This window comes from Trichechus manatus, unplaced genomic scaffold (genome assembly GCF_000243295.1).
Source record: "Trichechus manatus latirostris isolate Lorelei unplaced genomic scaffold, TriManLat1.0 scaffold00013, whole genome shotgun sequence".
Lineage (NCBI taxonomy): Eukaryota > Metazoa > Chordata > Mammalia > Sirenia > Trichechidae > Trichechus > Trichechus manatus.
The window spans coordinates 2,994,145-3,015,838 of NW_004443949.1; the positions used below are offsets into that span (position 1 = coordinate 2,994,145).

At 40.7% G+C, this 21,694-nt stretch overlaps 1 protein-coding gene across 1 annotated transcript in view; it reads right to left on the bottom strand.

The window, feature by feature from the left end:
- GPC6 (glypican 6) overlaps positions 1 to 21,694 on the bottom strand; it is a 1,259,037-nt gene that overhangs the window by 159,039 nt on the left and 1,078,304 nt on the right. Inside the window, exon 8 of the mRNA XM_012554142.2 lies at positions 16,156 to 16,200. Within this exon, the coding sequence (XP_012409596.1) occupies positions 16,156 to 16,200 (45 nt within the window). The remainder of the gene's footprint in view (positions 1 to 16,155; positions 16,201 to 21,694) is intronic.

Here is a 21,694-nt window from a genome sequence, read left to right on the forward strand (position 1 = left end):
CTTGGTAGCTGTGGTCCATTAGTCCTCCGGACTAATCTTTTCCTTGTATCCTGTTCTCTTCATTCTCCCTTGCTCCCGAAGGGATGAGACCAGTGGAGTATCTTAGACGGCTTCTCACAGGCTTTTAAGACCCCAGACGCTACTCACCAAGGTAGAATGTAGAACATTGTCTTTATAAACTGTTACGCGGCTCATCTACCTTTTGTACCCACACTCCCCTTTTTATGCTATATTGCCATTACATTGGTCTGTTACTGAAACACTCCAAGCTTTTTCCCATCTTAGGCCTTTTGCACCAAATGGTTTACCTGCAAAAAGGAATGATTTTCCTCCCCTTGTTCAAACAATTGGCTCTTATTTAGATTTTACTTAACTATCACCTTCTGTGAGTTTTTCCCCAGCTATCTAATCTACACAGCCACCCAGTGAATCTCTATCACATCATCCTATGAAGAGACCTTTTTGTTGTTATGATGTTTTTAGCTGCTGTCCAGTTGACCCCGATTCATGGCGAACCCAGCTCATGGTGACCCCATGCTCAGTGGAAGAAAATGCTGCCCAGTCCTGCTCCGTCCCCATAATCAGTTTCGGACTGGACAATGTTCTGTTGTGATCCATCGGGTTTTTGTAAGTAGATCACCAGGCCTTTCTTTCTAGTCTGTCTTAGTCTGGAAGCTCCATTGAAATCTATTCGTTATTATAACAACATGGAAGCCACCACTGGCAGAGGGTAGTGGCTGTGCATGAGGTTCATTTGCCCGCAATGGAACCTGGGTCTCTCGCATGGAAAGTGAGAATTCTAGCATTGAAGAGACCTTACCACTGGTTAATATGTCAGTTGTTTATGTTTGTTTGTTCATCTGTTTATTATCTGTCTTTCCCACTGAAATATTGGTCTTGTTCATATCTGTAGCCCCAACATCTATAACAATGGTTGGCGTAAAATAGGCACTCCAAAAAAAAAAAAACAAATGACCGCCTGCTTGTTACAGTTTTTGGCCAAAAGAATAATTGGGTCAAACGCTAGCATGGGTAACCAGAATTAATTATGGTGGATGGAAATATCACATTTTAAATCCTGTAGGAATTCACAATAGTTCAGGTTTTACTACTTTTTTGTGGGACCAGGAAATATGGAAATGACTTTCGTGGAAGGTCGGACTGGCCCAATTTGTATTTCCTTTCAAAGCCCTGGAAGATAGAAATATGTACCACAATGTACGCAGTTGCTGTCACCCGAGAAACTTGTAGGGAAACAAAAATGTGAGCACTTGAACTGCCTTGGTGAATGCTAGAGGAACTAGCTGGATAAAGCGACCTTATCATGCTGGAGAGAAGGCGCAAAACCCTCGCAGGAGCTTCCTAGGAGGTTCACAGACTAGGGGCCGCTGAAACACTGGTAGCCATTAATCTTACCGTCAATCAAAAGCCCTTTTTGTAAAGCAAGTAAGCAATTCCTAATTTATCGCTTTTGTATGCTCAAGTTCTTAAATACCATTATTTCTCGGAGCAGAGAACAGATATTTTAGGACAAATTGTAGCACTAGCATTCCAGGTGTGAGCCAGATGAGGATCAGGTGTTTATTGCACAGTCCCTGTTTGTGGCAGGAATAGGAGCTCTCAGGAGACACGTTGACCCGTTTAACCCTGTAGGCCAGAGTAGAACTGCCCCCATAAGGTTTCCAAGGAGCAGCTGGTGAATTCGAACTGCCAACCTTTTGGTTAGCAGCCTAATGGTTAACCACTGGGCCACTAGGGCTCCAAAATTAAACTAGACTACTAGCCAAAGATTGGTTGTTTGAACCCACCCAGGGGCATCTCAGAAGACAGGCCCGGCGATCTACTTCTGAAAGGTCACAGCCTAGAAAACCCTGTGGAGCAGTTCTACTCTGCACACATGCGGTCGCCATGAGTCGGGCTCAACTCTTTGACAACTGAAAACAATCATATCTTATTTCCCCAACAATCTGTGAGATAGATGTGACATTCATTTACAAATGAGGAAAGTGAGATTCAAAGCCAAATGTAAAAAATAAAGCTAATTTTTAAACCTTAGTCTAAAAACCATACCTTTTATCCTTCTGAAGCTTCAGTGGGACATGGATAAGGACAAACCCAGAATATTCCATGTTTACTGATGTGACTATATTTTTATTTATCTATCTTATTAATAATAGGGTTTTAAATAAAAATGAGGGATACAATTCTCACCAAATCGTATACCAGACCACCTCATGACCCCTGAAATACATTTTTTTCTCCATATAATACTGAAATTAAAAATTAATTTCTACCACTGAAAAATGTTGTTGGGGGTGAGGGGATGTGCTTTCTGTTGCTCCCAGGTACCAGTGACATCACTTTAATATAACCCAATTATTTAAAAAAGCAAATAAAATTGACTTGTCATTCTTATATGTCAAAGAAGCTGGAGCTCTTTGAGAAACTACTGAAGCTTCTCTCATATACCATGTGATCTGAACTCCAGCACTGACCTGGGAGAATAATTATTTTGTTCGAATGTCAGAGAAAGTTTCTCTCTCCCTCCCAGGAAATTATCAGGCCATCAGCTAGAGGCGCTAGAAATACGGATTGTCAGGGCAAAATCTATGTTTTAAAAGCCAGCATGACAAATCCCGAGAATAGCTGGGCACATCTTCTGAGACCAGTGTTGAACTGGGGATCTAAGAGTGAACAGCAAAGCACTACACTCCAGTGGGTTTGATTTTTCAAGACTATTTGAACACTCAAATCAGGCAGGATGAGCCAATGAAAGAGCTTTCTAAAACAATCTCTTTGTAAGCATCTCTTACAGTTCAATAAGACATTCCAGGACTTCCATTACATAAGAATCCTCCAAAACATGCAAAGTACCACTTGGTTTGTTGCTAAATGCTTAACAATCTGGTTGAGCTGCCTGACATCACTAGAGCTGGTTGATCCATACCACTCTCAGTTAACTTCTAGGAGAAGCTTGTTAACACTACCTTGAGTCCCTGCTAACTGAAGGATTGGAGGTTAGAGTCCACCCAGAGGAGCCTCAGAAGAAAGGTGTGGCAATCTACTTCTGAAAAATCAGCCATTGAAAACACTATGGAGCCCAATTCTGCTCTGACACACACGAGGTCGCCATGAGTCGACAACTAGTGGTGTTGAACTCCAGGGGACATGCTGATAAGAAAGGTTAATTTCTTTCTTTCTTTTTTTTTTTTTTTGTCATTTCACATTGCTTTTTACTTTTCAGGATTTTGCCTAGCTAGTCTTTTTTCTTTTTTTTTTATTGTTGCAGTTAAGTGAAGTTTATATTTCAAGTTAGTCTCCCTATGCAAAATTTTTATACATACATTGTTACGTGACCCTAATTGCTCACCCCATTCTGCAACAGCACACTCCTCCTTTCCACCCCTGATTCCCCATGACCATTCAACCTGCTCCTAACCTTCTCTGCCTTCCCATCTCACCTCTAGACAGAAGCTGCCCCTCTGGTCTCTTGTATCTACTTGACTAAGAGACACACTCTTCATGAGTATCACTTTGTGTCCCACAGTCCAGTCCAATCCCTATCTGAAGAGTTGGCCTTGGAAATTGTTTGAGTTCTGGGCTGATAGAGAGTCCAGGAGCCATGCTTTCCAGGGTACCTCCAGTCTCAGTCAGACCATTAAGTCTGGTCTTCTTACTAGAATTTGAGTTCTGCATCCCGTCCTTCTGCTGCTCCATCAGGGCTCTCTGTTGTGTTCCCTGTCAGGATGTTCATTGGTGGTAGCCGGGCACCATCTAGTTCTTCTGGTCTCAGGCTGATGAAGTCTCTGGTTTACGTGGCCCTTTCTATTTCTTGGGATGATACTTTCCTTGTGTCTTTGGTGTTCTTCGTTCTCCTTTACTCCAGGTGGTTGGGACCAACTGATGCATCTTAGATAGCCGCTCACTAGCTTTTAAGACTCCAGACGCCACTCACCAAAGTACGATGCAGAACATTTTCTTAATAAGCTTCGTTATGCCAGTTGACCTAGATGTCCCCTGAAAGCATGGTCCCCAGACCCCTACCCCTGCTACTGTGTCTCTCAAAGTATTTGATTGTATTCAGGAAACTTCTTAGCTTTGGTTTAGTTCAATCGTGCTGCTTCCCCTGTAGAGTGTGCTGTCTTTCCCTTCACCTAAGATGATTCTTATCTACTGTCTAGTTAGTGAATAACCCTCACCCTCCCTCCCCACCCCCATAACCATCAAAGAGTGTTTTCTTCTGTGTTTAAACCTTGTCTTGAGTTCTTGTAATCGTGGTCTTATACAGTATTTGTCCTTCTGTGACTTACTGAATTCACTCAGCATAATAAGTTCCAGCTTCCACCATGTTATACGATGTTTCACAGCTTCATTGTTGTTCTTTATCATTGGGTAATATTTCATTGTGTGGATATACCATAATTTGTTTATCCATTTGTCCGTTGATGGGCACCTAGGTTGTTTCCATCTTTTTGCTATTGTGAACAGTGCTGCAATGAACATGGGTGTGCATATATCTATTCGTGTGGTGGCTCTTGTTTCTCTAGGATATATTCCAAGGAGTGGGATAGCTGGATCTTATGGTACTTCTATTTCTAGCTTTTTAAGGAAGCACCAAATCAATTTCTAAAGTGGTTGTACCATTTTACATTCCCACCAACAGTGTATAAGTGTTCCAGTCTCTCCACAACCTCTCCAGCATTTATTATTTTGTGAGAAAGGTTAATTTCTATTTGTGAGATGCTCTGATTACCAGGGATATGCAGGCTGTGACCTTTCAGAAGTAGATCGCCGGGCCTGTCTTCTGAGATGCCTCTGGGTGGGTTCAAACAACTAATCTTTGGCTAGTAGTCTAGTTTAATTTTGGAGCCCTAGTGGCCCAGTGGTTAACCATTAGGCTGCTAACCAAAAGGTTGGCAGTTCGAATTCACCAGCTGCTCCTTGGAAACCTTATGGGGGCAGTTCTACTCTGGCCTACAGGGTTAAACGGGTCAACGTGTCTCCTGAGAGCTCCTATTCCTGCCACAAACAGGGACTGTGCAATAAACACCTGATCCTCATCTGGCTCACACCTGGAATGCTAGTGCTACAATTTGTCCTAAAATATCTGTTCTCTGCTCCGAGAAATAATGGTATTTAAGAACTTGAGCATACAAAAGCGATAAATTAGGAATTGCTTACTTGCTTTACAAAAAGGGCTTTTGATTGACGGTAAGATTAATGGCTACCAGTGTTTCAGCGGCCCCTAGTCTGTGAACCTCCTAGGAAGCTCCTGCGAGGGTTTTGCGCCTTCTCTCCAGCATGATAAGGTCGCTTTATCCAGCTAGTTCCTCTAGCATTCACCAAGGCAGTTCAAGTGCTCACATTTTTGTTTCCCTACAAGTTTCTCGGGTGACAGCAACTGCGTACATTGTGGTACATATTTCTATCTTCCAGGGCTTTGAAAGGAAATACAAATTGGGCCAGTCCGACCTTCCACGAAAGTCATTCCCATATTTCCTGGTCCCACAAAAAAGTAGTAAAACCTGAACTATTGTGAATTCCTACAGGATTTAAAATGTGATATTTCCATCCACCATAATTAATTCTGGTTACCCATGCTAGCGTTTGACCCAATTATTCTTTTGGCCAAAAACTGTAACAAGCAGGCGGTCATTTAAGCCCTTTCTGTTTCTCCACATCTTCCACGCCGGCCCGGAGTCAGCTATGCGAGATTCATAAAAACACACGGATGTTCTTCCAGCTTCCTGTTTCCGAGGTTTCTGGAGCAGGTGATGCTGGATCATTAACGCAAATTTATGTGTCATGACAGAATTTTGCAAAATCTGTTGTGGTTAAATAAAAACCATAAGCTTTCCACACTTGCTTTTTAATTATCAAATATGTAAAAAAAAAAGGAGAGTTACAGATTTAGCCATATCAGTTTCTAGAAAAGGTACCGAGGTAAACATTCCTGGAACACCCCCCCCCGCCCCCCCAAAAAAAAACCTGAAAGACAGCAATTTCTTTGTCAAAAGTGTAGACTTCCACTTTTTAAAAAAAAAGTTGTACAAGAATCTAAAGCAACCAGTGTCTGAAAGAAGGGTCTGTTGTTAATACTCCTGTCAGTTCCAGCGTCTGTGAGAGGCAGAGCCTATAAAAAGCGCTGGTTCGTGTGTTGGGTGTGCGCATGCGTGCGATAGCAGGGCTGGAAATGGCTCTCCTGCCCCTTCCCTAAGAAAGGTGGTTAGACTGAAAAAGTGAATAGCTTGAAGTACTACTAGTTCCTGTTTAAATCTAAAGTGAGGGCTAAGCTAAACATGGTCTTATGAAAAGAGTATTTTTAAGAATGAATGGGTTAGTCAGTCAGTCATGAGAAGCAGATTTTCAACCAGCCATTTCTACATCTTGGTAAAGAAATATGTCTGCAATGAAGATATTTCTTTCTTAGAAAATACCTTTTCTGGAGTTGTTTGAAATGATTCCCTATTCACCACAGCATACTTCTGTGTCACTGTCCCAACCCTCCACCTCCTTTAATTTACAATTGACATAGGGATTTGCAATTTGGCCCTCTGGAATTTTTCTTACACAGTTTTTTAGGTCACAACAAAAGAGCCGGAAACCTGTTTTTATTTTATGAAAACAAAGGGCCTGTTATGGAAATAGCAAAACCGGATATTTTTTTCACCTTAATACTCCGATCACTTTGCTTCTATTTTGCTTTATTAAATAAAATGTAATATTTCGTCTGACATTTATTTTTCAGACCCCAAGATTAGGAAAACTGGTCAGCGGAAAAGATCACTGACCGTCCCCCTGCTTAGCTTGCACTTCAATAATAAGAAAACGTTTTCTGAGATCTCTTTAAGGCTGAAAATGTTTCACCCAGTCTCTTTGCATTTTTAATAACAGCAAAATAAGCAAGCCCTCTGATAACAGCTTTCAGCATTAATTTTTAATAATCTCATGCCTTTTAGGTTGCCCTTTGTAGCTTGCCGGGGGAAAAACAAACCTTCCTATAGAAAATGAATCAGAAAATAAATTCGTTTCTGATGCCTTCCTTATTCTTGGGCTTTATCAGACAGGCAGGCACAGGCTGCCAAATGTTTCTGAACTTGCTTCTTCACAAACAACGCCACCAAGGCCAACAGCCAAGATGATAGCTTTTAATTTTCTGCTTAGTAATATTTCCTGTCTTTTCATGGTTGGAGTCTCCTTGGCTGTACAGTGGTGAGCTGAAAGTTTACACAAACAGTCCTTATGATTGATTGTCACCAGCTCAAAACCAACCAAACCCGTTGCCTTTGAGTTGATTCTGAGTCACAATGACCCTATAGGACAGAGTAGAACTGCCCCATAGGGTTTCCAAGGAGCAGCCAGTGGGTTTGAACTGCGACCTTTTGGTTAACAGCTGTAACTTTTAAGCACTTTGCCACCAGGGCTCCTCACTAGCTCAAGGGTCTCTAAAATTGCCTGTTGGGTCAATGTAATGACCTGAACTTGGCAATATTTATCATTCACTTATTCATCGAACTAATGAAAATTTATTGAACACATAAAGGAGCACAGGTAGCACAGTGGTTAAGCACTCTGCTGCTAACCAAAGGCTGGGGTTCAAACCACCAGCTGCTCTGTGGGAGAAAGATGTGACAGTCTCCTCCCGTAAAGATTACAGCCTTGGAAACCCTGTGGGGCAGTTCTACTCTATCCTATAGGGTCACTATGAGTCAAAACCGGCTCGACTGAAACAGCTTTGGTTTTTGGTTTTATTGAACACATACTATACAACAAACCCTGTAATGGGCGTTAGGGACAAAGTGGTGATTGAGTCAGCAGTGGTCTTGCTGACATAGCTGTGGAGACACAGCTAGGCTTATATATACTTTTCTTTTTTTTTTAAACTTTATTGTGTAAAATATACATAACATAAAAGTTTAACCATTTTTAAGTGTATCATTCTGTAGCATTAATTACGTTCACAGTATGATACAACCAGTACCACCATTTATTTCCAAAACTGTCTCAATACCTCGAGCAGTAACTTCCCATTCCTCCCTACCCCAGCCCCTGGTAATCACTAATCTTTTTTTGTCTCTATGCAGTTGCCTATTCTAGATATTTCCTGTAAGTGAGATCATACAATCTTTGTCCTTTATGCATCTGGTTTATTTCCCTTAGAATAATGTTCTCGAGATTCATCCATGCTGTGGCATGTATCAGAAATTTATTCCTTTTTATGACTGAATAATATTCCTCTGTATGTCTATATCACATTTTGTTTATCCATTTATCAGTTGATGGACATTTGGATTGTTTTCTACCTTTTGGCTATTGTGAATAGTGTTGCAATGAACATTGGTGAACAAATATCTGTTTGATTCCCTACTTTTACTTCTTTGTGTATATACCTATGAGTGGAATTGCTGGGTCATATGATAGTTCTCTGTTTAACTTTTTGAGGAACTGCAAACTGTTTTCCACAGTGGTTGCACCATTTTACATTTCCAGCAGCAATGAACAAGGGCTCCATTTTCTCTACATCCTTGCCAACTTGCTATTTCCCATTTTTGTTTTATAATAGCCATCCTAGTGGGTGTGAAGTGGTATCGCTTTGTGGTTTTGATTTGCATTTCCCTGATGACTAATGATGTTGAGCATCTTTTCATGTCCTTATTGGCCATTCATTTGCATAACTTCTTTGAAGAAGTGTCTATGCAGGTCCTTGCCCATTTTAAAATTGAGTTGTTTGTCTTTTTGCTTTTGAGTTGTAGGAGTTATGTACATTCTTTTTAAGGTATCAAGGACCTCCACGGTGACTTATGTGCCAAGAAATGCTTAGGAGAATCTTCACCCTCTAGCCCGATTCTGCCTTCAGATTCCTCATCTGAAAAACGTGAGAAACAGTGACTCCATTATTGGATTGTTGTGAGGATTACATGGAAGATGCTTGTTACATGTCTGGCACAAAGTACACTCATGTTAACCATTCTTATTATCATCTACACTAATGGGCATATTTCAAAAAGTAATAACTGTCTACACAAACTATGACCTCATCTACCCTGAGACCAGAAGAACTAGATGGTGCCCTGCTACCACTACTGACCGTCCTGATCAGGAGCATGATTGACGTGAAACAACTTGAATTCTGAAAACAAAGTCCAGACTTACCAGACCAGTTGACACCGGGGGACTCCCTAAGACTATCACCTTGAGATACTCTTTGTATCTTGAACCAAAAGTATTCCATGAGGTCATCTTTTAGCTAAATAACAGATTGGCTCATAAAATAAACACTATCATCTACATCCTAGTCTCTTTTAGTCAGGAAGCTTCATTGAAACCTGTTCAGCATCATAACAACACACAAGCCCTCACTGACAGACAGGTGGTGGCAACAGTTGAGATGCGTTTGCTGGGAATCGAACCCTGGTGTCTCACTTGGCAGGTGAAAATTCCACCATTGAACTACCTAACTCATTTAATTCTCCCAGTAACCCTATGAGGAGAAAATATATATTATTTCTGACTCTGTAGGTGAGAAACCTGAGGCTCATAGAAATTAAGTAATCTTCTCAAAGTCACTGGTGGAATCAGTCCACAAACCTAAATGTGCCCAACTCCAAATATTAAATTCTTTCCATGCCACCCCACCCTGTTGGATTCACATTCATTCCCCAGTGACGGTAACTTGGACATCTTCCGTCCTTCCATCTCACACCATAGATCATAGGCTGTCTGTTGCCACAGATATTCTGAAACAAAACCACCTAATCTTGAAAGTCTTTCCTGTAATGGCTGATTTTCAAGTGAGTTGGAAGGAGAGTCATACCAGTCTGTCAGTTACTGTTGCCTCTTTTGTTCATGGCCTTTAACCTGGATTATCCTAGAACTCTTTTCATCTCTCCTTTTCACGTGGCAGTGGAAATTGCAAGGTTGCTGCGGTTCTGGTTGTTTGGAAATCAGTGAAGCTATTCTTCTAACTTTGTGTTATTGAGCTGGGGGAAGATTATTCAACTGCAAATGCTTTTCATGCGCCACCCGACCCTAAGCTAAACATGCAGGCAGACACACTCCGGTTGGTGGCAATGTTGCTGAAGGGGAGTTTGTCATTAAAATCCTCCTTGGCTTCTGTCGTTTCTCTGCTATTTAAGCAACATGTTTCGAGTGGTTATTATGCTTAATATAGCAACTGTAAAACAGAACTTAAAAACATTAACGGTTAGATGCCAAAATTGAAACAAATACCAGTAAATATGCTTATGATATTGCTATATGAAATGGCCTTTGGTAACCAGGCCTTCCTGGTTTTGTGTGTGTTTTTGAAAATAAACACTTAGAGGTGCAGCTTACACCTGATGTAATTATTCCCGATCCTGATTTTCTGAGATCATAAAAATAACAAGATTGTTCCACCAAAGGCAAATAATACTCGGAAGCAATTAGGACAAAGTTAATGAAAGGAATAATTAAATGTATGTTAAATAACAATCTATGTATAACACATTTGTGTTTGGAATGAATATCACTTCATGAGCAGACTGTGACTGATGTCGGTGTGAATCTTCGTTCTCTCGGATTCTCATCCAACTGCCAAAATATTTTCCCCCCATAGGATTGTAAAACAAAGTATATTCCAGCTCCCACCAGATATGATAGTGTTTCACAGTACCATATTTAGATGACAGCATTCCAATAATACAGCAGGAAAACAATTCTTGAAATGCTCCTCGTTTTCAACACATTATACGTAAGTCATCCCCAGGGCCAGCATTTATATCTGCCTGATTACTCCTCCCAAACTTGTTAACAGCATTTCCAAAAATCCCATTTTAAACTCATCTGTCTAGTTTTTTTTTTTTCTTTAACAAAAAAGAATATATGTGTGCTGGAGAGAGTATTCTATGAATCCCACTTGAGGACGGGAAGGCTTCAGGCCATCCACTTTTCCAAGAATGGAGACTATTCTTTAGGACTGCACGTCTGTGTATGATGAAAATAAAAGGCTTTCATTTTCCAGGATGTTTTACTTTGGGACTTTTTCACCTCTTGGGAAACAGTCTACTCTGCTTAGATACAGAGGCTGCATCACATTCCTCTTGCTTTATTCTATACACATCTGTCATTTCAACTAAGGACATACATATATATACACATACATTTATATACTATATATATACATTTATATACTATATGTACACATTTATATACTGTAAATATATACATACATTTGTATACTATAAACACACACACATACATATATTCTCATGTAAAGGAAATAATTTCCAGAATTAATTGTTTTTCAGACACAGCCTTCTTATGAAAAAACATTTATTCTTTTTAATGTTTCAATATTTCTTGACATAATTAATGAAAAATAATAAGCACGCTTATTTCTATTAAGGGTGGAAAATATAGGAATAACGTTCCAATGCCACAAAATCACAAATAAGCTCTTATTATTTTTTCACAGCCTTTCACTTGTGCAACGCAGAACCTGTACTGCTGCTCTTTCTGAAGGCAAATCAGTCCCTAAAGGTTTCCACAATGAATGTAAGTGCAGTGGTCATTAGTACTACCTGCAAAACATCCCTGCTTCTCCCCACTTTCAGGCGCATGGTAGGACTGTGCTTCCTGGCTCCCTTGTGGTTCGGTTACCGATGAGTTGGGAGTGAAGTTATGGGTGTGTCACTTCCAGGCCACAGCCTTTAATTGCTTGTGTGAGACCTTCTGGAGCCCTTTGACTCCTCTACCTGGGCAATTGGCAATGTTCAAGATGGTGGCTACACCATCACCCTGGGTTCTGGAGTATGAGATGTGGAGATGAGCAACAGCCCACATGGTATGGACGTGTAGCTTGAGTGAGAAATAAATCTTTGTTATGATACACCTTCAAGATCTTGGGGTGGTTTGTTACTGCTGCATTACCTAGCTTATCCAGACTGATGTAATCAGAGCAATTTTTAAGAGAAAAAGATCATACTGTAGAGTGGAGGACACAGAACTTTATTTGCATCCATGGCTATTACATAAATAATTCTTTCTTGACGCATTAACTGAGGCCCCCACTAGCCCATATGGCTCTTTGGCGCAATTTAGAATAAGATACGTGGCACCAGGGCACATGTCCAAGAGAGCCAAGTGCAAGCTGGGTCTCTGCCCACTAGCATTCTTGGCTTGGCACTTCGTGCAATGAGCCATTTAATTTAAACTAGACAGTGACGTACTTACTCTTAATTACTTATTTTTTATGGTTTTTCCCTTCACCTGAAGTAAGGATCACATATGCTAACAATCTTCTTTGTGCTGCCTTTGAAACCATTGATTTCTTTTCACAGTAGAAGTATTTACGTGGTACCCTTCTGTCTGCAAGAAGTCCTGGTGGCACAGTGGTTAAGCACTCGGCTATTAACTGAAAGGTCAGCAGTTCAAACCCACCAGCCACTCCACGGGTGAAAGATGTGGCAGTCTGCTTCTGTAAATATTCACAGCCTTGGAAATCCTATGGGGCAGTTCTACTCTGTCCTATAGGGTTGCTATGCATCGGACTCGACAGCAACAGGTTTGGTTTTTTTTTTCCTGTTTGCAAAGACTATCTCACAAAATGGTAATAATTATAATTATACTTAACTGACAATGTTGATGTGCTCTTCCAATGAGATAATGTACGCAAATAATGCTTTGTTAACTATAAAATCCTCTACACGGAGAGTCAGCAGTTTCTGCTTCAATTACTACAATCTTTGGAGGTAGACAGGCAAATAATAGCCCCACGTTACAGATGAGGATGCTGTGATGCCGAGAGGCCCAGTGACTTGCCCAGATCATTCAGGGTATTGTAAACCCAGGCTTGAACCCAAGTTTTCTGACTCCCCGGCCATTGCATCTTCCATTTTGCCACACTGGCTAGAGGAAAGCTTATGTAAGCAGGACTCTAACAAACGTCTAGGAGACATAGATTGTAAGATCCTTGAGGGTAGGGGCTAGGCTTTGTATTTCTTCCATACCCTTTGCAATGCTGACTTATTTCTTGTTTTTCTCTGTGGAAAAATTTACAGAAGAGAAGTGATCTGCTTTAGAGAAAGGACTAAACTAAGAAGGTTCATGGTGGAGGTATGACACCCTTGTGCTATGAGAGGGCACCAGGTGGTTATACCTGTCTGTGCCTCTAGACCCAAGTGTGAACTTAATTTCTACATGGGGATGGTTAGAGCATCCAGCACTTCTTTTTGCCCCACGCTTTGCATCTTCATTTCGGAATCCAACTCTTGCTAAGCACGAATCATTTATGTATATAAACTTGCTCTAAACTAAATCAATTTACATAAATAGTTTATGAGTTTGCTTTACTGTGTGCTGTGTTATATTTTCCCTGTAATGGTGGTGAGAATCTGTTGGTTATCTAAGCAAAAAATGCAGGCTGGCGGGGTGGTGCGATGTTTGAAAAGTGGTGGTGGATGGTGGGAGGATTGAGGAAGGGGACACGTCTCTCATAGGCAATATGATCATAAATTTTGAAAAATGGTGCATCATTCAACAATGGAACATTATTTGTTCACAGAGTGTGAGGCGACAGGGCTAGTTAGAAGAAGCACTTGGCCTCTGGAAACACATCTATCAGTGTCTGAGTCCTGGCTCTGCTGCTTCTTAGCTTGGCCAAGTTGCCCGAGCTTTTTGAGTCTGAGTTTCCTCAAGTGTAAAATAGTGATGATAGCAACTCCATATCTTAGAGTAGCAAAAGATTTTATGATAATATATGTAAGGTACACAGTCCATAAATCAAAAAAATCAAACCAGTTGCCATTGAGTTGACTCCAACTCATAGCAACCTCATATGTGTTAGAGTAGAACTGTGCTCCACAGGGTTCTCAATGACTGATTTTTTGGAGGTAGATTGCCAGGCTTTTCTTCCGAGGCTTATCTGGGGGACTTCGAACTTCCAAACTTTCAGTTAGCAGCCGAGCATGCTAACTGTTTGCATTACCCAGGGACTCCACACAGTACATAGAAGATTCTTAATAAATGATAGTTGGGTTATTATCATTATAAAGCTCCATAGAGAGGAGAAAACAGCTTGGTTAAGTGGAAAAGGATAAATGGTGCTAGAAAATTCTGGTTTCAAATCCAAGTTTCTTCACTTACTAGCTCTGTGACTTTGTATGCATCACCTATTGTGAGACTCAGTTTTCTGCTCTGTAAAATATGGACAATAATATTAAATTCACAGCGGGGTGTCCAGGTGTGTGAGTATGTAGATTAAATTGGATATGAGAGTGTCCTCAAGTCGGTTTCATTCTCTGCATTTTTATACTATTTCGTTATCAAGTATAATTTCCCCCTATCGATGTAGGTTTTTATAATCTTTAAATAAAAGACGATACCTTTTGAACTTGTTCTTTGGTTACATAACATTAAGCAAAATAAAGAATCAAAGACAGACATTCATGGGTACATACACACCCCACCATCTTCCTCCACTTCCCGGCAAAAAAAGAAAGGGAACCCTATGCAGTTTTGTGGCAATTTTTTAAAACAGGGCTTGAGAATTACCATGTAAAGGAGAAAAAGAACACACTACTACTATTTTCAAAACTTTCCCCATATTTATTTTAAGGGTTTCCTGGTGGCACAGTGGTTAAGAGCTCGGCTGCTAACCAAAAGGTCAGCAGTTCAAATCCACCAGCCACTCCTTGGAAACCCTATGGGGCAGTTGTGCTCTGTCCTATAGTGTTGCTATGAGTCGGAATTGAATCGACAGCAACAGGTTTTGGAGTGTACTTTGAGAACAGTTGGATCAGTTAGAGGACTATCTCTGGATATGACTAGGAAGGGAAGAGGACTTTACCTAGGTTAGACAAAAGGTCAGTGACCATAACTAAGATGGCGAGGCACAGCTGAGGTGACGCCGAGGTCAGAATGCAGCTGAACACAGGTGGAGAGTGTATTACCTATAAACAGAGTTTACGATGAACTAGAATATTCAGCCATGGAATCAAGAAACAAATGAAGTGAAGGACTGTAAGAATGTAACTTATTTGATACCTTTCTCCATCAGATGTTTCTTGATTTTAATTCTTAGTCTAGATGTGTAATATCTGTTCAATACACAGATTTAGGCACAGGTAAGACATTCATCTGAAATATTCCTGATTCTTCATTACACATTTCTCCTTTAAATACCCACCAAGACTGAGGGTTACATTGATCTTGTTCATGGCAATAACTCAGGTAAGAAAGGTTAAAGAACAACACCCAACCAGAGTTGTCTGACAGCTAAATTAATTCAAAGTGGTAGCCAGCATAGTCATTCCCTAATAGATCTTTAGCACTCAGTGACATGTCAGCCAGAGTTAAAAGCAAGAAAACCCTTTCTTAGGTCTACGTCTTGGACCTCTGCTCCATACAGGGTATTTTGCTATTATTAGTTTTTGTCGCGTTGGCTCCAACTCATGAAGACCCCATATACAACAAAACAAAACGTTGCTTGCATCTTCTTCATGATTATTGGTATGCCTGAGTCCACTGTGTACATTTTCAGTGCCTTCCAACCTGAGGTGCTTATCTTCTAGCAGTCTGTTGGACAATATTCTGCTGTGATCCATAAGGTTTTCACTGGCTAATTTTTGGAAGTAGATAGCCAGGCCTAGCATGTCATCCTCCTAGTCTGTCTTAGTCTGGAAGCTCTGATGGGTGACCCTGCTGGTATTTGATATTCTGGTGGCATCGCTTCCTGCATCATAGCAACACACAAGCTACCATAGTATGAGAAACTGACAGACAAACGTTGGATACAGGGCATAATACGAAGCTTTCCTCTGCACGTTGGCCAGGTTAGAGATCTGGGCTTGTTTCACTGATGGTAAAATTCAAGATGCTTAGAACATATACATATAATCTTTCATAACTCAACTTATTTTGAAAAGAGCATTGATCTGAAACGTGACTGAGGCTCTGGTTCACACTGACCATAACAAGTTTCCCAGTCCTTTATTTGTTCATTCATCTTCCCAGTATTGCTGAGAATTAATATCCCCATTTTGTTATGTGACAAAAACCCAGATATGGAGAGAAAAAGTAACTAGGATTGGTCATAAAAGTAAGACTGAGAAAACAAACAACAACCATTTTGACTAGAAATAGAAAACAAAACAAACAAGAAAAATGGTCAAGAATAGAAAGTTCTTGATTTTCAGTTCAATTTCCTTCTGATTCAACAGGCTGTGCAGTTATTTCTCAAGAAAAATTAATGACGTTCAATGGCTGTTCAATTAATGCAAATGAACAAGTTCTTATCATATCTTTCACTACTACCCAATTGAAATTGTGCCTTAAAGTTTCATTTTAGAAGCTTCACCCTTGTTAATCACAGTGTTTTGTGAAGTACTGGTAGTCTCCTTCAAAAAATCTTCAGTTATTTCAGAAAAATAAACAGAATTTAAGAATCCGCTTTGCAGATATTTTCAGTGAATGCAAACAGGAGTTCGGAACAGAACGTGGGTTTCGAACACTCTCCTGTCACATGAAATTAGTTTAAAAGGAAAAGTGAAATGTGATCACTCTGCTCTAGGTACATGTGAATGTGCTAGCCATTAATCCCAGATAATGCATTTTAAATTTCAGGCCAATCCATTGTTAAGTGATTTCTGATTTAAATGTCATCTTCCATGAAAAATACTTGGCTTAGAGATTTTTTTCCCCCTTTTTCTTCATGCTTAAAAGAAGATAAATTTTTGTGATTTTAGATTAGGGCAGTTTTATTTATTTTATTGGTTCATTCTTTCATTAGAAGAGTGATACATTGCTTATTTTTAAATGATCCCTTTACCTCCAGGAAAATTTTCAGGAATCAATCCTTATGTAAGGTCAAGAACATTTAAGTGGTGAATATTATATGATCTCACTCACCAGACCAAGTCCTCAGCTATTTATGGATATAGTTTTTTTTTTTTTTTTTTTTTAAAAAAAAAAAACAAAAACAAGCCATTTCCATGGTGCTCACACAGAGGAACTCCTATGGAAATAGTAGTCACCAGATAATATTAGTTTTAAGAAATATTTTAGGCTAAAGTCACTTTGTCCTTGAATGACACAAAGCTTTGGATCCTAACCAAGTGCTCACATAAATTCACTTGTCAGAATATTTTCTGAGAAAAAGGTTGACTGTTTCTCTCTCCCTGTGTGTATACCAATACTGGTTTGCTCTTCTATGAACAAGGACATAATTTCAAGCCTTAAAATTCCTCAAAAGAATGCCATCCCTGCCCCCTTCAGATCTGGTATCTAAATCATACGTCCTTCCCTTCAGCAAGCAGTATAGAATATCTGGACAAGCAGTGCTTTTTTTTAGAGTTGATGGTCTTCACGTAGTTAGAATGAAAAGGAGTTGGAAGGTAAGAATGTGCCAGTGTCTCTTTGGTCCTGCGTGCAGGGAAGAGGCAGTGTTGTGAGTCTAGTTGGTTATTCTCTGTTCCTCATCTCCAGATGGCACAGAAAATCCACCCGTCAGTGTGATGAAACACTCTCTTCTTTATGGCTCTGACTCATCGGTAGTAGCTCTACTGTACAGGACACTGGTTCGGTCTGTCTTCCTTTTACCTTAGAAATTATATTCTACGATCTCATGTTTCAGGTAAAAGGTAGTGACTGTGAGCTCAGTTAATGTGGAGAAGTTCATGGGGACTGAACATATTTCTAAACCTGCCAAGTACAGTTGTTGATGTTGGTGTTGTTGGTTGCCGTTGAGTCAGCTCCCAATCATGGTGACCTTGTGTACAACAGAACTAAACACTGCCTGGTTCTGCACCATCTTCACAGTTGTGAAGCCCACTGTGTATTGTGAGTGCCTTCCAACCTAGGGGGTTCGCCTTCAGCACTGTATGGACAATGTTCTGTTGTGATCTACAGGGTTTTCATTGACTAGTGTTCAAAAGCAGATTGCCAGGCCTTTCTTCCTAGTCTGTCTCAGTATGGAAGCTCCGCTGAAACCTGTCCATCATGAGTGGGCCTGCTGGTATTTAAAATACTGGTAGTATAGCTTCCAGCATCACAGCAACATGCAAGTCACCATAGTATGACAGACAGATAGATGGTGGGCCAAGCACAGAACATTGGTGAAAAGCTGGAAGGTAAATGGTCCTGAGTGTACAGTACAGAGACAGTGCATCCTTCAACTGCTCCTGTGCTCAACTACAAACCTAAAGGTTAGTAGTTCGGATCCACCTCGTGGCACCATGAAGAAAGGCCTGGCGATCAGCCTTTGTAAGGATTAAACCAAAACCCACAGCTGTCCAGTCGATTCCAACTCACAGTGACCCTGCAGGACAGAGAACTGGCCCATAGGGTTTCCAAGACTGTAATCTTTACGGAAGCAGACTGCCACATCTTTCTCCCGCAGAGCAGCTGGCGGTTTGAACCACTGACCTTTCAGTTAGCAATCGATTGCTTATCCACTGCACCACCAGGGCTCCTTCCTTAAAGATTACAGCCACGAAAACCCTATGGAGCAGTTCTACCCTGTAACACATGGGGTCGCTATGAGTAGGAATTGACTCAACAGCAATGGATTTTTTTTTTTTTTTTTTTACTGCCTTTGTTGGGGAGAGACTGAGGAGGGAACTAGCAGGGAGTGTCTAGTATGTGCTAGGGCACTGGGACAGGCTTGTGTATTTGCTAAGTCCCTAGGACAATCCCATGAAGTAAATACTATCTCCATTTTATCAGTTAGGAAATAGTGGCTCAAGGTCAGGTAGTAGTAAATGCCATCACCACCAGTTCCCCCCAAAGGCCAAGCTTTTACTCCATGTAGTGCCTGCATCTCTGCTTGAAAAGCAGTAGCCTCTTTTAAAGGCCCTTGTGGCACAGTGGTTAAGAGCTCAGGCTGCTAACCAAAAGGTCGTCAGTTCAAATCCACCAGCCACTCATTGGAAACCCTATGGGGCAGTTCTTCTCTGCCCTATAGGGTTGCTATGAGTCAGTATCTACTCGACGGCAATGGGTTGGGCTTTTTGTTAGTATTACTATTGGCCGTTTTGTTGTTCTTACTCTACTGCTAAATAGATCAGGAAAAAGAAGTTAAAGACACAGTCAGTAGGATATCTGATAATATATGTGAACCAATTCAGGCTATGGATATATTTATCTTCTATACCTTTTGTTTATGATCACAAATTTTATAAATTAGGAATCCTTGTGATACTTATAAAATAACATTTTTCCAAGCCTCTTCCAATAACCACCTATATCAGAACAACTGATGCTTATAAAAATTACAAAGTCCAGAACCCTACCCCAGACCCACAAGATGGGAAAGGGAGGGGGATGTCATGGAATTTGCAGTTTTAAAGAGTATCCCAGGTGATTCTTAGGCAAATTAAACTTTGCAAGTCACTGCTGGAAAGATGGAGGACCAAGGTCTCTCAGGAAAATTCTTTGCCTCTGGCACAGTGAGCATCTAAACTCACAGTTAATGCCAAGCTCTGTTGTTACCAGGGACTGCTGTTGTTACCAGGGACTGCAGCAGATACGGAAGCCTGGGGGTACAAGAGGGTCAAAGAGAGACCACACTTCTGCAAGGCCCACATCAAAGGAAAAGAGTTGCGAAGTCTGCACAAAACAGTTTACTAAGCAGACTTGAGTTCGCCTGAGAGGAAAGAGGTGGCTGTTGAATAAGCGGATGCATTGGGATTGTAAACATCTTTGCGAAAGAAAATGTTGTCTTGATAGCCCACAACAGATTCTGTCATCTTTATCTCTTCTACTTCATGAAAAATTCAGCTTCAAGCAGTTGCTTCTCAACCATTCATCCATGGTCGGCATTGGGCACGATGTGAACCGCAAGTTTGATTTTGATTTGTAAGAAGTTAAGGGGTAGAACCAACTATCCATGTTTTAAATTATCTAGCAGCTAGGCTGTCTAGTTTAAAATGCCTAACTTTCTTCCATGTTACAGGTAGTCTGAAGGGTTGCTTGATCTTATCAAACAATTTCAGTTCACTGATGTCCCACTTAGGAAGCCGGGATTTCAAGATTCTCAGCAGCCTGAAATAGGAGAGTTTTATATGTACTTTATGTTGACTGGAGCCCTGGTGGCATTTTGGTTAAGAGCTTGGCTGCTAACCAAAAGGTTGGCAGTTTGAATCCACCAGCCACTTCTTGGAACGAATCCACCAGCCACTCCTTGGAATGAATCCACCAGCCACTCCTTGGAAACCCTATAGGGCAGTTCTACTCTGTCGTATAGGATCACTATGAGTCAGAATCGACTTGGCAAGGGGTTTGGTTTTTGGTTTTTTATGTTGACCAATAGAATCCCAATCAGAGTCAAAGTTCAATGTAGAGCCATTACCACATGTTTGTGCTTACATTTCAGAGTGAGAAAGAAACACTGTCTCATATTTAAATGCTGTTTTTATTGTTAGCTGCTATCCAATTGCCCTTGAATTGTGGCGACTCCACTCAGAATAGAATGAAACACTGCCCAGTCCTGCTCCATCCCCATGATTGGTTGTGGATTGGACTGTTGTGATCCATAGGGTTTTCATTGTCTGATTTTTGGAAGTAGATCATCGCCAGGCCTTTCTTCCTAGTCTGTCTTAGCCTGAAAGCTCCACTGCAACTTGTTCAACACCATAGCGACACGCAAGCCTCCAATGATAGACAGGTGGTGGCTGTGCATGAGGTGCATTGGCCAGAATTGAACCTGGGTCTCCTGCATGGAAGGTAGGAATTCCACAACTGAACCACCGATGCTCTTATATTTAAATAACAACCATTGACAACTGCTCCTACTTGTGAAGTGCTGTCATGCCTGGCACTGGCAAAGTACTTAACGTGCATCATCTCCTTTATTCTTCACAACTCTACGTAGTATGCCCATTGTACAGATGAGGGAAGGCAGGCCCTAAGAGGTTATATAATTTGCACTGGGATACAGAGTGTTAATGGCAGAGCTAAGACTAGAACCCACGTCCGCAGAGTGTCAAAGCCTGTGTTCTTCACCACTGCACCTACTACTTTGTTTGTATCCTTTTTATATGACAAAGCATAGAAATATGGCTTATTTTGCTATAGGAATTGTTACCAGCTCTTCATAATTTGAGCTTAATTTTTCCATCCAATGCAGGGTTCACCATCCTTGCACAATGAAAATAACTAATGGGGCTATAGGATACCTTGCAACCCAACTCTCCTGTGGTTTTATGCTTTGATGGGATGCTACCACGCCCTCTCAAAGAAAGATGCACCTCTGGATTCACAGGGGCTTGTGATTAGCATAGAGCTTCTCATTCATTGTTGTCTTTTTACTTCCTCTTTCAATCTTTTGGGATTAGGAGATAATTTCCACAAAGGAAGACGCATCTGTCACTTTTATGTCCATGCAAATATGCCTGAGGTCACTGATTTTTAAAGTTCAGAAACAGTTGTAAGTATTGGATACTTCCAAAAAAAATAATATTTCTGCGTTTACAAACACATTGCTGTAAATTATACTATAAGATATAGTTTTGACTAACTGGTAGTCTATACTTACTACACTGGGATCACATTGGTTCCCCAAATGATATCTCAGAATGCACAGAACATGACAATGGCAGCCCCTACTCTGTGACTGGTGATTTTAATATACATTATCTGTAATGTGCATATTGATACCTCCTTTTCACAGATGATAAAACTCAGGCTCAGAGCATTTAAGTAGTTTGAGCAAGTGCAG